The sequence below is a fragment of the Ictidomys tridecemlineatus genome, chromosome 6, assembly GCF_052094955.1.
Source record: "Ictidomys tridecemlineatus isolate mIctTri1 chromosome 6, mIctTri1.hap1, whole genome shotgun sequence".
NCBI classification, from domain to species: Eukaryota; Metazoa; Chordata; class Mammalia; order Rodentia; family Sciuridae; genus Ictidomys; species Ictidomys tridecemlineatus.
In genome coordinates, this window is record NC_135482.1 from 63,407,990 (window position 1) to 63,425,854 (window position 17,865).

At 37.7% G+C, this 17,865-nt stretch overlaps 1 protein-coding gene across 3 annotated transcripts in view; it reads right to left on the bottom strand.

The window, feature by feature from the left end:
• The window catches only part of Slc4a8 (solute carrier family 4 member 8), a 71,968-nt gene that overhangs the window by 32,179 nt on the left and 21,924 nt on the right, over positions 1-17,865 (bottom strand). For all 3 annotated transcript variants that reach the window (XM_021726171.2, XM_021726172.3, XM_078014676.1), the window contains exons 3-11: positions 16,768-16,914; positions 16,146-16,281; positions 14,693-14,853; positions 12,477-12,665; positions 11,431-11,522; positions 10,214-10,371; positions 9,229-9,316; positions 5,827-5,973; positions 4,209-4,309 (exon numbers count right to left, since the gene is read on the bottom strand). In XM_021726171.2, coding sequence (XP_021581846.1) covers positions 4,209-4,309; positions 5,827-5,973; positions 9,229-9,316; positions 10,214-10,371; positions 11,431-11,522; positions 12,477-12,665; positions 14,693-14,853; positions 16,146-16,281; positions 16,768-16,914 — 1,219 coding nt within the window. The remainder of the gene's footprint in view (positions 1-4,208; positions 4,310-5,826; positions 5,974-9,228; positions 9,317-10,213; positions 10,372-11,430; positions 11,523-12,476; positions 12,666-14,692; positions 14,854-16,145; positions 16,282-16,767; positions 16,915-17,865) is intronic.

Here is a 17,865-nt window from a genome sequence, read left to right on the forward strand (position 1 = left end):
ACATAGATCAGGAGCCTTCAGCCTCAGATTTTGATTGTTGCTTTGTCTTGCTCTCTTCTCTGGATAAATAACCCCTCAAGGATCTCACAGGCAGCAGTGATTAGTCTGGGGATAAGATTCAAGTGTTTCTGGGTCCTTAGCTACCATAGCATCCAGTGACACCTCCTCATCACAAGCAACCTTCCTCTGAAGGGCATTATCTTCGAAAAATAACTTCCTTCTGACCTCCCACTGAGGCCACCAGAAACACTGCCATAATTAGCCTATCCCTGGACACAGGAGGCCTCTTTGGAGAGAAGAGTCTGTGAGCGACAGACAAAAGATTGATGTGACATGTGTTTATGAAAAGCTACAAAAAGGGAAGAAATCTGTCTGTCTAGCAATGATTAAACAGAAGAGGGAGATTTGAGGCTTATACTGATGGTATAACATTTAATAAAATAATTTCTGAATACTGTTAATACCTCATTCATGCATAAAACCAGATGATAATTTCACATCTACCACAGATATTAACTTAGGCCTCGATGCTTCTTTTCATATTTGAGACTTCCTTTCCCTTTCAACACTGTTCTTGATGTTCAAGTTTTGGGGGGCAGGAGGCACAGAGGAATATGAATTTAAGCTTGACGTTAAGAAAGAACTTACCCCGTGTAGAGGGTCACTAGGCTCTGGAGCACTGACTTAGGGAGCCCTTTCCTGGAGGGCTTTAGGGACAGGCCAGTCATCCATTTGTCTGGTGTGCTTTGGAAGAAACCTGTTTGAAGTGTGGGGGTATCATCGAGATAGTAGCTCCTGATTCTTTTTTTACATTAACCCTTCCCCCAAACTGGCACCTCCGATAAAGGATATAAATCTACCCTGGAAAACCCCTTTCCAGAGTATCTTTCTTGCTGAGGATCTTCTGGACAAGGAAGACTCTAGACATACTTTCTTGCAACATATGGTGTCCCTGTCTGTGATGACATCAGGGAGGTTCAAAACACTGTCATGGCCCTGGCTTGGAGGGTCAGATAAAACAGAAATCACAGTACTATTTTCAACTCTGACTCCTTTCCCAGCTTCTTAGAGTCTACTCTACTCCGTTTTCAAATACCTCTTAGTCCAACAAGAATAACATCCCTTCTGTCTTCAAGTTTTGCCTCAACGTTGTATAACATGATATGCACAAAGCAGGCTTTGCTTACAAAGAAACTTAACTAATGGTTTGAAGAATTATAAAATCCAAGATAATGTGTTTACCACATGTTTTATTGGTGCATTATAATTATACATAAAAGTGGGACTCATTGTTACATATGCATATATGCATGAAATATAATAGTATAATTTGGTCCATTTCATTTCCCAGTACCTTCCCATTTCTCTCTTCTCCTCCCTCTAGTCTACTGATCTCCCTTCTATTTTCATGAGATTCCCCCTACCATTTTTTTGTCCCTTTTCTCTCTAACTTCCACATATGTTAAAAAAGTTATGATCTTTAACTTTCTGAGTTTGGCATATTTCACTTAACATAAAGCTCTCAAGTTCCTTCCATTTTCCTGAAAATGACATAATTTAATTCTTCTATGTGACTAAATAAAACTTTGTTGTGTATATATACCATAGCTTATTTATCCATCATCCATTGACCAACATCTAGGCTAGTTCCATAATTTGGCTATTGTAAACTGTGCTGCTATAAACATGGGTATATATGTATTGCTATAGTATGCTGACTTTAATTCAATAGGATAAAAACTAAGGAGTTGGATAACTGAAAAACCCAAGTTAATGAGTTTTTTAAATTTTTATTTAACTAAATGTATTATTATTATTATTATTATACTAGAGATTGAATCCAGGGGTTCTTAACCACTACCACTGAGCCACATCTCCAGCCCTTTTAATTTTTTAATTTAGAGACAGGGTCTCACTAAATTGTTTAGGACATCACTAAGTTGTTGAGGCTGGCTTTGAAGTTATGATCCTCCTGCCTCAGCCTTCTGAGCTAATGGAATTAAAAGCATGTACAACTGTACCTGACTACTAATGTGTTTTCAGATTGTTCAGTCCAGGAAGGTCCAGAAATGTCTGGATGTCCATCTACAGCAAATGTCTCACATTTCTTTCCCACATAACTTGAAAAGGAGAAGGGGCCAGAGATGGACTGAAACTGGGATCTCTGATACCAATACAGGCAGTAAATCACCTGGTCCAAGAGGAAAGTCATGGGTCCTGAGGCCCTTTACTATGTGCTCAGAAGAAAAGGTCTAAAGGAAGAGGTTAAAGCAAAACTATGCTCTGAGTCCAGTTTTTAGCTTTGTTAATTTCAGAATTTCCTGATGTGACATTATCAAACTCTATCTGAATTTATATGTTAAAGTACTTGGGGCAGGAAGATCACAAGTTCAAAGCCAGCTTCCACAACTTAGTTAGGACCTAAGCAACTTAGCAAGACCTGTCTCTAAATAAAAAATAAAATGGGGGCACTGGGGTTGTGGCTTAGCGGTAGAGCGTTCACCTAGCACATGTAGGGCACTGGGTTAGATCCTCAGCACCACATAAAAAAATAAATAATAAAGGTATTGTGTCCAACTACAACTAAAATATATATATAAACAAATAAAAAAGGCTGGGGATGTAGCTCAGTGGTTAAGTGCTCCTGGGTTCAATCCCTGATACCAAAATACATACATACATACATACGTAAAAAATACTTGGGGCTTTTGATTAAGCATGTGATAGACCTGTGATATGAAATTTTCTGTGGATACATTAGGTACCTTTTCTGAGATCTCAAAATGGTTGAGATGCAATCAAATGGTTTCCTAAATCCTCATGTAGAGTTAATCATAAACATGGCTATCTAGTTTATTATTTTATTATTATTTATTATTTTCTTTGGCAGGGAAAGAAACTGAAATTTTTTTTTTCTGAAATCATACCTCTGTACAGATACCTGTTTGAGGAAAACCTGTTGCCCTTGATTCCATTATTTTCTAACTAAGTCCTAGGGTGCGGACACCCTTTTTTTTAATTAAAAAAAAGTCATAATTCTGAAATTATCAAATCCATACTCAAGACCCTTTCCTTAAACAAACAACAACAACTACAAAACCCCATTTCTTCTAAGACAGTCCCAATCCTGGAGCCAATTCTAAGGACAGTCATTCCCTTATTGCCTCTCAGCATCAGGCCCCCCTGCCATTCAGACCTCTTCTCAGTGACCCTTTCCTTTCAAAGACTCCTCCTTTGTGTCAAGGCTCCCTCTCAGAGCATAGCTATCTTCTCGAATGTACTCCTTCAACTAGAACATATTACCCTATCAGGATACTATTAGATAAGTGCCATTCTCTTGTTTCTCCTAGTTTCTCCCTGAATTTTCATGAGTGGAAAAGTAAATCACTGTCCATAATTTCAAAACAAAACAAACAAAAATTTGACTTTCCACTGGGTAGAATACTAAGGATAAAAGACGAAAGGAAAGCAATCTCAAGCAAGATAGGGAAAAAAAAAGAAATAGAAGCCATAAAAGCTTCTTTTTATGATATGTGAATCTCCATCCAGTACATTCTTCTCAGCACAAAAATACAGAGCCAGAGTCAGAGTCATAACATTCTCTAATCTGAGAACACCACTGGATGTCACACCAATGCCAAATATCCTCCCCTCTTTTACCACCTTCCTGGCTGGGAAATAAAACCTTCTAATCTGGATATTGTTGCCCTCACCTACCATAAAAGCCCTTTTCCTTGGACATCTGTTCTTAAAAATATTGGCCTAGAAGATTAGATTCCCTATTCTGAGATATACAAACCTAAGATAGTACCTTTTCCCTCTAACTTAATGCTGAGGCATTACACCCCAGGAAAACCTACCTTTGACTATGGAGAATACAAGAAAGCTTTCCAAAGGAAGGGACACCTGAGTTGAGCTGAGTTAGCCAGGAGATGAGGAAGGTGGAGAGTGTTCAAATCAGAGGGAACAATGTGTGGAAAGGATTGGACACGAGACAGAACATGATAGGTGGTTTCAGAAACTTGAATGAATGAATACATTTGATATATTTATGATACCTATACTTGGTATTTCCATCTGAAAAGTTATTTCCAGACAATAAAGTCCCACTACAGAGAAGAAGATTGAAAACAAAAAAGGATGCTTCTTTCCTTCACACAACTTCTGCACAGTAAGCAGCATCAGCTGTGAAACAACCCAGAACTTACCGCCCAGTACGCTGCAGTTCTGGTCCACTATGACCCCCGTGTGGTTCTGGTTCTATGTGGCAAACATTTCCATTTGGAACTCCAGGCATTTTCCTTTTCTCCTTTTAACAGAAGACCATAAAGTTAGTAAAATCAGTATTTATCTGTAGTTCCTGCTAAAAGTGGGGAGTGGTGATGGGATAACCCAAAAGCAACCCAAATGCTCAAGTGTTTGTAGTTTTCAAATGCATTTACTGAGTTGATGCAATTTACTGACTTTCCTGGGGAAGAAAAAAGTGTGTGTATATTTATATATATATATATATATAATTTCTTTTCCTCTGCAATAGAACCTGACTCCTAACTGTATCTTGCCCAGAAACAAAAAATGGAGGCTTTGGCATCAGAGTTTCAGTTTCAGATCTGCTCCTGTAAAATCTTACTTTACCATAAAACCTTGCCCTAAGATCATTTTATTTCTCATGTGTAAACTAAAGATAATAATACCTTTTGGAGGGAATGTTGCTGGGAAAGTTGAATTCACACGTATGAAGCACCTGCCCTAGTACCTAGTACATAGCAGAAGTTTTCTTCCCACTCTAAATATGTCAGAAAAGTAAAGAAATCCTATTTGTTCTCTCCATACAGCTTGTTGTCTTTTTTTCACTTGATAACTTTAAACATAATATACTGTCAAGAAATGTTCTCCCTTCTCCTCTCTGCATTCTACATCAATGCCTTCAAAATTTGGCTGAAAATTCATGCCCAGACTGAAAATTTGTGTAACCACTCTGGAAAGCTGTATGGAGATTCCTCAGAAAACTGGGTATGGAGCCACCATTTGACCCAGTTATCCCACTCCTTGATATATACCCAAAGGACTTAAAATCAACATACTAGAGTGATGCAGCCACATCAATTTATAGCAGCTTGATTTACAATAGCTAAGCTATGGAACCAACCTAGGTACCTTCAATAGATGAATTAAAATAGAAAATGTGGTATTTATATACACAATGGAATATTACTCAGCCATAAAGAAGAATGAAATTATGGCATTTGCTGGTAATTGGGATGAAACTGAAGACTATCATGCTAAGTGAACTAAGCCAATCCCAAAAAACCAAAGGCTGAATGTTGTCTGTAATATATAGATGCTAACATACAATAAGGGGAGAGGAAGGGAAGCATAGAAGTACTCTGGATTAGAAAAAGGGGAATAAAGGGAAGGGAAAGAGTTGGAAATAGGAAAGACAGTAGAATGTGTAGTACATAGCTTTCCTGTGTTCATATATGAACACATAACCAGTGTAACTCTTACATTATGTACAACCACAAGAATGGAAGTTATACTCCATGTACATATAACATGTCAAATTACATTCCACTGTCACATATAACTAAAAAGAACAAATAAAAAATTTAAAAGACTTCATTCTCACGTAACCCTGCTATCTCTTCACATCTAAAACAATCTATATTACTGAATATTTATTTTTTTATTACTGTTCTGACATTCTAGGAGCCCCAAAATAGGACCACATCTCAATTTATTTAGTATATGTCCACATGGCCTTTGCTTTATTCATGGTGGGCACTCAGTGACACTAGCCACCACTGGCTAATGTGCATACATTACCTGTGAAGGGACATTTTTAGGTGGTTCAATTCTAATGGAGGGGTCCCATTCCCCTGGAGGAAGCACCGTCACCTGGTCTAGGAACTCATCAATCCCTGCTAGGAGATCATCTCGCTCTTTTGCCTTATATGCCACATCGTGAAAAATCTACAAAAAAGGAAAAACTCTTATGAAAGTTGAAAGTTACTCAAATTATTGATATTTATCTCTGTCATAGGGATCTGAGAAGAAGAAAATTTAGCACTTAGAAAAGTGCAAAGATAAAATATTTAAAAAATGAACCTTTAGAGATGAGTTGGGTCAAAAAGAATTAATAAATATCTGCTAGTATAAGAAGAAATAGATGACTCTAAAGATATACAGAGCTATTATATTCTCAAAGGATGGGGGAAAATGATGTATAGAAATTTTCTTGATTATAATGTTTAGAAAAAATGGATGGAATTACTAAGGAAGGTCCTCCATGAAATAAGCCTCCCAAAGAGAGCTGAAAAAATAGCCCACACCTCCCTTTGCCTACTACAACATATGCTTGAAAGCTCAGCTTTGCAGTTCAATGTGCAACATGGTCCTCTCCAGGGTTTGGCACTGTGGATCGTACAATGTCAAAATGGCTGGCGGCTTGGTACAGACAAACAAGAACATTCACATGACACTGGCTAAGATCACACACCTGACCTTATAAAAAAACGGGTCTCATTTAGGTAGGAGTGAATATTTTACGAAAATAGCTTATATATATTTAATTAACCGTATTCTCTAGGAAATTAAGTCAGCTTTAAGTGTATTTCTCTCCATATATTACTTGGAAATAATAATTTTCCCAGAAAAGGATTTCTCCTCATCCTTAATTAACCAAAAAGGGAGAGATAACATAGGAAGAAAAATCCCCAGATACAAATAGGAAAAGATGAACTCAAACTATCACTATTTGCTGACAACATGATTCTATATTTAGAAGATCAAAAAAATTCCACCAGAAACTTCTAGAATTAAATAAATTAGCTTTAACTAAATGAATTCAGCAAAGTAGCAGGATATAAAATCAATACCCATAAATCAAATGCATTTCTATATATAAGTGATGAATCCACTACAAGAGAAATTAGAAAAACTATCCATTCACAAAGTTAAAATGGAACTATCCATTCACATAGTTAAAAAACAAAAAACAAACAAACAAAAAAAAACTTGGGAACCAATCCAACAAAAAAAGTGAGAGACCTCAACAATGAAAAAACTACAGAACACTAAAGAAAGAAATTGAAGAGATTTTAGACAATAGAAAGATCTCCCATGCTCTTGGATAGGTAGAATTAATGTTGTCAAAAGCATATTACCAAAAGCATTATGCAGATTTAATATACTTCCCATTAAAATCCCAATGACATGGGGCTGGGATTGTGGCTCAGTTGTAGAGCACTTGCCTTGCATACATGAGGCACTAGGTTCCACCCTCAGCACCACATAAAAATAAATAAATAAAATAAAGATATTGTGTCCATCTACAGATAAAAAATATATTTTAAAAAAATCCAATGACATTCTTCATAGAACTAGAAAATTCATTTGGAAAAATAAGAGACCCAGAATAGCCAAAGCAATCCTTAGCAAGAATAGTGAAGCCAGAGGCATCACAACACCAGACCTCAAACTATACTACAGAGTAATAATAATAAAAATGGCATGATATTGGCACCGAAATAGACATGTAGACTGATGATACAAAACAGAAGATTCAGAGACAAACCCACATAAATATAGTTACCTCATACTAGACAAAGGTGCCAAAAACATTCATTGGAGAAAAGATAGGCTATTCAACAAATGGTACTGGGAAAAGTGGAAATCTATCTGTAGCAAAATTAAATTAAACCTCTATCTCTCACCTTGCACAAAAATCAATTCAAAGTGGATCAAAGACTTAGGCACTAGAACAGAGATTCTGTGCCTAACAGAAGAAAAAGTAGGCCCAAATCTTCATCATGTTGGCTTAGGACCTAACTTCTTTAATAAGACTACTAAAGTGCAAGAAAGAAAATTAGGAATCAATAAATGGGATGGATTCAAACTAAAAAGCTTCTTCTCAGCAAAGGAAACAATCAATAATGTGAAGAGAGAGCCTATAGAATGGGAGAAAATCTTAACCATATGCACCTCAGAATACTAATCTCCAGGATATATAAAGAACTCAATGGTCTGGGATTGTGGCTCAGTGGCAACGTGCTTGCCTCACGTGTGTGAGGCACTGGGTTCAATACTCAGCACCACATAAAAATAAATAAATAAATAAATAAAAGTATTTTTTAAAAAAGAACTCAAAAAGCTGAACACTAAAAAAACAAACAACCCAGTTAATAAATGGGCTAAGGAACTGAACAGACATTTCACAGAAGAAGAAATACAATCAATCAACAAATATATGAAAAAATGTTCATCATCTCTAGAAATTAAAATCAAAACTACTCTTAGATTTCATCTCAGTCTAGTCCGAATTACAATTATGAAGAATACAAGCAATAATAAGTGTTGGTGAGGATGTGGGAAAACAGGTACACTCATACATTGCTGGTGGGACTGCAATTTGGTGCAACCACTATGGAAAGCAATATGGAGATTCCTCAAAAAACTTGGAATGGAATCACCATTTGACACAGTTATCCCACTCCTCAGTTTATACCCAAAGGACCTAAAATCAGCATACTACAATGACACAGCCACATCAATGTTTATAGCAGCTCAATTCACAATGGCTAAACTATGGAACCAACCTAGATGCCCTTCAACAGATGAATGGATAAAGAAAATGTGGTACATATACACAATGGAATATTACTCAGCCTTAAAGAAGAATGGCATTTGCAGGTAAATGGATGGAACTAGAGAATATCATGCTAAATGAAATAAGCCAATCCCCCTCCAAAAAAAAAGAGGCCACTCTGATAAGTGGATGCTGACCCATGATCAAGTGGTGTGGGGAGAATGAAGGAACTTTGGATTATGCAGAAGGGAGTGAGGAGAGGGGCAGGGCACTGGAGATGGAAAAGTTGGTAGAATGAGACAGACATTATTACCCTATATACATGTATGATTACACTACTGGAGTGACTCTGTACCATGTACAGCCAGAGGAATGAGAAGTTGTGCTCATTTGTGTGCAATATGTCAAAATGCATTCTACTGTCATGTATAATCAAATAGAACAAATTTTAAAAATTTTTTTAAATCTACCAGAGGGCTTGGTATTCCCACAAGAGGCTCTCAGAAAAATGCCCTGAACTGATTCCCAGCAGACAATGCAATTATAATTATTTTATCTCCAATCACTAGCACAGTATTTGGCACAGAATAAACAATAAATATTTATGAGATGAGTGAGTGAAAAGCAGAAATGGCACATACCTCATCTGTCATGATGGTGGCCATGGATCTGCCAATTTCATGGTACTGCTGACCTTTCCCTACTGGGCCCAATAAGATAAACAAAAATCTGGCAAAACACACAGAAGAAGAAATTACATAAGTAACTCTGTAGAAGCAGAATCTTATTTCTCTCTAGACAGTAAAACATTTCTCTCTCCTATCAAAAAAAAAAATCATCATTGTACCTTCAGAGAGAGAGACAGAGAGACAGAGAAACAGAGATGAATCATTTCAAGTTGCCTTAACCTAAGGACACTGAAAGCTATTTGTATGACATCATTCAATACTGTGGCTATATTTCTTAGGGTTTTCATAGACACAATTCCTAGGTGTAGGAAGGACATCTTTTCAAAACATGGCATTGTTGTACAAATTCAAGGTTATCTGACTCCTATTCATTGTTCTAATAAGAAAATGCAGAAAAAGGAAAGGGATAAGGAAGTTGAAATGATCAAGCCTTATAAAGAAGTTTAACCTCTGTTCTGGACATCTGAATACTATCTATAATTTGTGGGTCTCTGGATCAATGGCATCACCACCTTCAGAGCACATGAATAGCCTTTTGAATAAATGCAGGCATATATGCAAAACACATAAACCCTTCCAGAACTGTGGAAAGAGACACCAATACCCTTGCTTAAAGACATCTCCCTTGAATATGGCTCTGTAGAACTGGGAGAGTGAGATTTAGGCTTCCTATTATATTAAGTGACTGGCCTTTGCTATGCCCTCTAATTGCTCCTCCATTTTCCATTTTCAAGGCTGTAGGTACCATGTAATCATAGCCTTAAAAATCATAATTTCTTTGCATAGCAGTTAATCAAATATAACCCAGTTTTCTGAGCTTGCTGCCAAACTTTTTAAATTCCTAATTTAATCAGTTCTAACTTTTGGTATTAGTTATCTTCTACCAGTGTTCACATAGATTTATACTCCAGATAGAAAGTTTTAACTTTGCCTTTACCTTGTTGGGATTGGCACTTCTGTCAGGCCTGAGAGAAGAACAGCGGGAGACAGCCTCACAAAGGCAACGATGGGCCGGTCCAAAGTATCCACCTCTCCAACCAGGACATTTGAGGCCTCTGCCCCACTGGGAATTTTTTTCATAAAATGAAGGTCCACCTGAAAGTGCAAAAGAGCCTTCTGACAATTTGGGAGCCATCATCTTAAATATCAACCACTCTCCTCATACCTGAAATTCACATTGTGATTTTATGGTTAACAAGTATTTTTTCATAGTCTTATTTGATCCTTACAAAAACTCTGTATGGACAGATAAGACAGGCCATAATAATACTACTATTTAAAAAATAAAAAATAAAGCAACTGAGATCCAGAGAGCTAAAGTTAACTTGCCCAGGGCTGTAAAATAAAGAACCAAATTTAAATTTAGGTATTCTGAAGGCTGGAGGTGGGGTGTGGCTAAGTGGTATAGCACATGCCTAGCATGTATAATGCTCCGGGTTCAATTCTTGGCACTTCAAAACAAACAAACAAACATAAATACAGGTATTCTGGTTTGAATTCTACTCTACCATGCTTCCCCAGACTCTGAAACTCTGGGTCACATAATTTCACTTTTTAAATACTTGAATCCATTGTCAGAGGTTTCAGGTTTTCTAAATAAAGCAGGAATCTTCGAGCAAAGAAAGTGATATAACACTATTTTGTTCTAGAAAGATAGTGTCAGGGGTAGACCAGAGCAAGGAGAGGTTAGAAGCAAGGAGATCAAGGTTTAGACCAGAAACTGCAGTGAGGTGCTGCTATTGCTGCAGGCCTCAGATTATACAGTCACTGCCTGCAAGAAGAGTTTCTACCATAAGGTAGCAAAAGTACTGTTTTGGCAAAACTCTTGGATACAAGAAGGAGCTGCAGGAGACTGGCTACCAAAAAATACGTGAAAAAAATCAAGAGGTCTGGGTTGGAGAGGACTCTCAGTAGCTGGTCACAATATTCAGCATTTTGAATCTGGAGGAACAAACTGACAAGTCAATCCCACCTGGGGGTCAGGTAGTGGGGAGAAGACCTGAGCAGATGGGCCTCCTTTTCCACAGAAGAAACTCTGGTCTTGCAAAAAGGGTATTAAAATAGCAAAGCTTGCCCAGATTCCAGCAGTTGGACCTGGGGTTCCACTAGAGATAACCTTAAGCTTTGAAATCAACTTCCCATGTCTCTGCTTACCTTGCTTAAATCTACAGGACTGTGTTCACAATTCACTCCATTTTTCACTTCAAGATTTGTAGCTGGAACAGACTGAGGAGATAAAGTTTGACCTATTTGGAGAAAATCAAATAGAATCCTCTAAGTGCCTGCCCTTTTCCTTGTATGACACACCCTATCCATCACCAGTTGGTTAGGACTTCTCCTGCAAAGTCTACATGGAGAAAAGTTAAGGTGACCATGAAGCTGGGATCCACTCATACCTATCTCCTTACCTACTAGTTAGTGGTAAGGGAAACAGAAGTCTTATTACTTTTGTACCTTTCTAAACATATTAGTGATTCTCTTTTCTTTCTCTGTTAAAGCAGTAATTCCTAATCAGAAGTATATAGGAGAGACTCCTTTGAAGAACTTTTCAAAAATACAGATTCCCAGGCATATCTCTGCACATTGCAATTCTATAAATGAGGAGACCAAGAAATGAACATAGAGGAGGCAAACAGCAACTGAAATTCAATGAGTGGTTACAACCCACCATGTACCTGGCTAAAGGCTCTATAGAGATTAACTCATTGAAATCTCACAATACACTGAAAGAGTAGGTCCTATTATTATCTTTATTTTACCAGAGAGAAAGTAAGAAAGAAGTTTAGTAGGTCATATGCTTTGCAAGTGATAAAGCCAGAAACACAAGTCTAGAAGTCTGACTTAAGGGTCTACACTATCATATTTTGTCTCCCCAGTCTAAGATATTTGTTTACTCCTAAAAGGCTCCAGTTTACCTTCTCTGACCCCAAATTACTCCCAATGTTTATATGGCCCCAAAGCTACATCAGTTATGAGACCACCCTGGGGTACAAGTCCCTTATCTTGAGTCCACTAAGATCTATCAAAAGCAACCATACCAAGTACTGCAAGAGAGACAAGGACCAGTCCCAGCTACTCACCTCACCAGTCACCAAAGTACAGTGTCTAAGTGAGCATGGAAACATACTGACAAGTACAGTAACTCAGCATCTCCATCACTTATTAATAAAAGAAACAACAACCATTCATAATAACCTTACCATTTTTATCCATTGAATGTGGATCAGACTGCTTCTTGCCAACTTCAGCAAAAGAGCGAACAATAGGAATAAGGTTGTTTCTCTTCTTTTCATTCTGATGATGATGCTTTTTGAGAAGGGCTTCCCGCACTTTAACCCTCATGCTATCATTTAGGTCACTGAACAGTTCTTGCTGGTCCAGTATCAGGTCTAGAAAGTAGGCATTCATAAGAACACTCAAACTGAGGCCATCAGGTGGGGTGACCTCTCTAAAGATTTGACATAGATATATAAAACTCTCCCCTCTCTTAGTTTTTGTTATGGGTTGAATGGTAGCCCCTCAAAAGATTTATGTCCCAACTGCCCCACTCAAACCTATGAGTGTTACCTGATTTTTTAAAAGGGTCTTTTCAGATATAATGAAGTTAAGGATCTCAAGGTGAGATTTCCCTGTAAAAGCCTTCAGAGAGAGTATGGCCTTTCCTATATCTTGATTTTGGGGCTTCTGGCATTCAGAACTGTGAAAGAATAAAGTCTATTGTTTTAATCTACCAAGTTTGTGTGGAAATTGTTACAGCCATCTTAGGAAACTAATACAAATTTTATGGCCAGTATCTGATTCTTCTCCCATTTCTCTGAGCACTCCTTCTCCGACTCCTTGGCTAACTTTTTTTATTCTAATATACACAAGCCCGCTATGCTACCCATTGAAGGTTCCCAGTTTCTGATCTTCCTTTCCTTTAATAATCTCAACCACCTCTAAGACTTTAAGCACCAGCTGCCTATGAACTTATCACTCCTAAAACTATATGCTAGTTCAGATCTCTCGCCTAAGCATGACACTGAAGTTCCAATTACCCACTAGACATTTCCATCTAGATGTTCCACACACGTCTGGAAATCAATATGTACAAAATCAAACCCACTCTCTTTTCCAATAGACCTGCTTCTTTTCTAGTCACCCAACCACCTAAGTCAGAATCCTTAACTCTCTTTCTTTCAGAACTCAACTAATCTGTCAAATGGGTTTCATCAGTTCTACATGCCCAGTTTCACCAGAAATTGTCTCACTCCTTTTCCTCCCCTACTACCATCATAGTGCAGTAGTCTCACCTGAACTACTACAATAGTCTAACGCATTTCTCCCTTCAATTCACCTTCCATATTGTTGTCATTATCTCTTTAATATGCAAAACTTGATAGGTCATTACCCTGCCAAAAATATTTCCAATATAGCCTCATTGTTTACATGGAGTTATAACTTCAATAATTCCCAGGGATTCTTCTACCTAAGATAAACGTAACCTTTTAAGGGACATCATTGTATTTCAGGCATTAACCAAAAGTGAACAAAATGTAGACGTGAACACAGTAGTTAACACAAGAATTCCATTTTTCACAATCATTGGTACTTCTGGGGCACCTCCTTTGAAAGGAGAAAGACACAGGATTCCATCACAGCTGACCCTTCACTTGGGTCCCATGTGACTGCAGAATTACTTAGATTCTTGAAATGGAGAAAGGCATGAAAACATCTTTATTTAACTTGTCTTGCTAAACAAAGCCCATTTGAGGGGAAAGTCCCCATAAGTGAGAATACCTAGGTGTTTCTCCAACTGTGATACCAAAACATAGTAAATTAACATCCAATTACACCAGGAAAACTCCATAAGACATGGATCTCCCCTTCACATCTTACTGAAAATGTGAGAATACTATGGCTTGATTTCCTACATATCTTTTCTAGATGCCATATTTTAAAACCTTTGATTCTCTTTAACTCCCTCTTCTCTGCACAACTCCCATTGCCCCTTTCTCTAATTATTCTTTTGGAGGAGGGTACTAAGCATTTAACTCAGGGGCAATTTACTACTGACCTAATTATTCTTAAGCATGTCTTTGTTGATGCACTTACTTTAATTGCTGATTCCATAGCCACTACCTGACTAAAAGATGCGCTCCCTAAAAGTAGAAACAATCTTACCTGTATAACCCTAGGCCTCACACATTATGAAGTGTATAATATATACAAAATAAATGTTTGTCAAATGAACCAGCAAATGTAAGACTAAGCGCTGTGTCATCTGAATCCCATAATAAGCCTGAGAAATAGAGTAGCTAACCCTTCCCCCTGCTGAGTACATCGAGGTCAAGAAGGCTATGATTTGCCTAAGGACACACCACCACTATTCTTCCCTCTAAAGCATACACAAGCATTCCTTTTTCACTAACCTTACCTGAAATTTCTTCTATGCTATTTGCACGCATATCCAAAAGGACAGTTCCATTGATGAGGCAGCTCCTTAGCTCAAAGAGACTGTGCAATGAGAGGGTTGCCACATAAGGCTTGCTCCAGCGCTCTCCCCCATCCTCAACATCTTCTTCAAACTTCAGCCACCTAAAAGCATTACAAATAACTAGATGCCAAAGACAGAAAGTGAAGAATTTTCAAGAGAGAAAAATATCTGAATAGTCATATTGAACATTGTAAAATCTGATCTATATGTTTAGGGTACATTGTTTGGTGAAAAAAGCAATCTTTTTTCACTGTCAATATAACAGTGCAATATTGACCATAGTTCAATTTTGTTCTTATTTAAAGAAAAATTTTAAAATACAATTATATACATGTATAAGATACCAAATATATTCTTTGTTATTCCTAAGGTAGTGGGATTATAGATAATTTTCATTTTCTTCTTTTTGCTTATCTTTATTTTCTTTCTATAATAAGCATGCATTACCTGAACAATTAAAAAAAGATCTAGTTTATATCTCTTGGACAAAACTACCAAATCATATTAATAAATCAATATTTTTCTTTTTTTAATCAGTGTTCTGTATGATCTTTAGTTCTATGTTCTATGTGACCTTTAGGAGTCTACAAAGACAGAATGGCAGGAGAATAATTGCCTTTTCACCTGATATCAGGTTGCTGTTCTGTTTAATACTCTCTATCCATAGAAAATGTCCTTGATACAGCAGGTATCCAGGAATAGCTATTTCAATGAGAGCTGATCCTACATTTTGCTATTTACCCACCTTGCCTCCCAAAGTTCAGGCATGCTGGCTTTGTATCATCTGTCAAGATCACTGGCCAGTTACTAGAGGAGCCTAGACATGACCCTGGTTAATTTGAGGACTCTTCTGGGACTTGAGTCTCAGACAAACAGAACCACTCTACAGCAACTCGAGGAAATCTAGTATTGGGCTAGTGATAATTTCAATGGTCTCTGTAAGATTAAATTGTCCCAGAGGAAATTAAAATCTCAAAAATTCTGGACTGTCAATGAATTAAAACCCAAATGACCCTATGGTTTACCTACAGAAAAAGTCTGAACCTATGCTTGCTGTCTGCTCAGCCAGGTCACAACCAAGGTGGCCCTGTTCAACATCTTCTAAATAATGCCTGTAGTATCAAGAGAGCCCATGAACTTACTCTGACCATCAAACAAATGGAGGAATCCCTGAAAGTTACATATGTATGTCACCAATCCCATGTTCAAGTTCACTAAGCAACAGGTATGACCAGAGACATCATAAAATGACCAATACTAAGATTCCTCATAGAAAACTCTGGAAATCAATCCTCATTGTCAGTTATCACTTCTCCCAAAAAGAAAAGGCAAGCAGGACTCTCATTTGCCTGCCCAAGCAGATCTTGATCCAGGTTATTTTAGGACTTTTTACCTGGCTGTCTCCTTCCATTCAGCATCTTCTCCCTCTTTCATACAGATCTCATCCAGCTCTGTGAATAGCTCATGAGGTACATGCTCCTCATCTTCCTCAGTGCCAAGAATGAATTGAACACGCTGAGATGGTGTGTCTATGAAATCAATCACAGGGAAAGATCTGCATCTAGCCTCAAAACCAGAACAAAAATAGCATTCTGCCTTATCTAACAACTTCAGGAACGTATAGAAAAGGATCCCTAGTACAGATCAGAAATTTTCCTTTATTTTCAGAGAAAAAGCTATTCTGTGGAAGTAGTTTCATGAGAGGGAAAATTTATGAACTAAGGCCGCTTACAGAAATCCCATAAAAACCCTAAAGTATGACAAATTTGGTCAAAAGGAATGGTTAACTCTCTAGCAAAGGATTTTACCTATTATTGTATAAACTAGGGAGGAGTTGCTAAACTGTTGAGTTTTCATGAAGATACTTTTGGTTCTTACAGGATTTCCACTTGAAAGCAAGCTCTGAAAACTGTACCAAAGGTCTAATGAATCTAGTGCATCTGCTTTTGTCTCCCACATGCTCCTTGGCCTCACCAAGCCTTCTGGATACCCACCCTCCCTCCCAAAGTTGTTACCATGGGCTAGAGCTTCCAGGCCCTCCTCCCCCTGGCTGGCTCCTTTGCCCCGCCCTCGTCTTCGGTGCTTCTGGCCATGGGTGCGGTGGTGCCGATGGCTCTGCCGGCCCAGTGGCATCCGAACCCCCACATACAGAGTTCTGTGACCTGGAAAGAAGCAGAAGGTCTGTGGAATTAGTTCCTTTAGTAAAAGGAGCCTAGCATAGTTAGGAGCAAAAGAATCACAGAAAAAATTGCAGTTTTTTGATAACAACAAAACTTCAAAGACTTGCAGGACTACAGATATAGCAATCTCAGAGATGAAGGTGTCTTCTTCTGTCTTGCATATGGCTGCAAACCTTACAGGGATGTTAGGAAGATAAAAGAAATAATGTGCATTAGGGGTTGGTGATATAACTCAGTGGTAGAGTGCATGCTCAGAACTCCCCAACCCCTGTAAAAAAAAGACACATGAATATGACTTGCAAACTATAAAGGCCTATACAATTTAAGTTATTATTATTACAGTGATAATCTAACTTTTAAAAATGAAATACAATTTTCTTATGATGATTCTGGCAAGTCTTGGCAGGGAGGCAGTTTAGAAAAATGTTTAAGAGCACAATTAAGGCTCAAAAGAGCCTGCCTAGATCCAAGACTCCATTTCATTATTTGCTAGCCATGTCACCTTGAACTAGTTATCTAATCTCTCTGTGATTCATCTTTTAGAAGAAATACTAAAAGCTTACTATTTAGACCCATAAGCTTGTCATAAGTAGTAAATAAGATAATGCATATAAAATGCTTAATGTAATATCGAAATACATCAGCCAATACATTCTAGAATAGTCTTGCATTTTTTTTCTCGAATTGTAGAATACACAATCTAAAATAGTAGTTAAAGACTAGTTATAAATCATAAGGAGCATGATGCTGGGTTTAAAGAGAAATATTAAATATTGTACAAAGAGTGAGGAACATGAGAAAATAAGTGATCCAATAACATTCCACTCTAGATCCTCCCTACTCCCTCATTCCTTCAATAAGCCTGTTTTTTGTTTTGATTCTCCTACTGACTTCATCAGCCTTCCTGCCAAACCTGGAGCTCAGAATCACTAG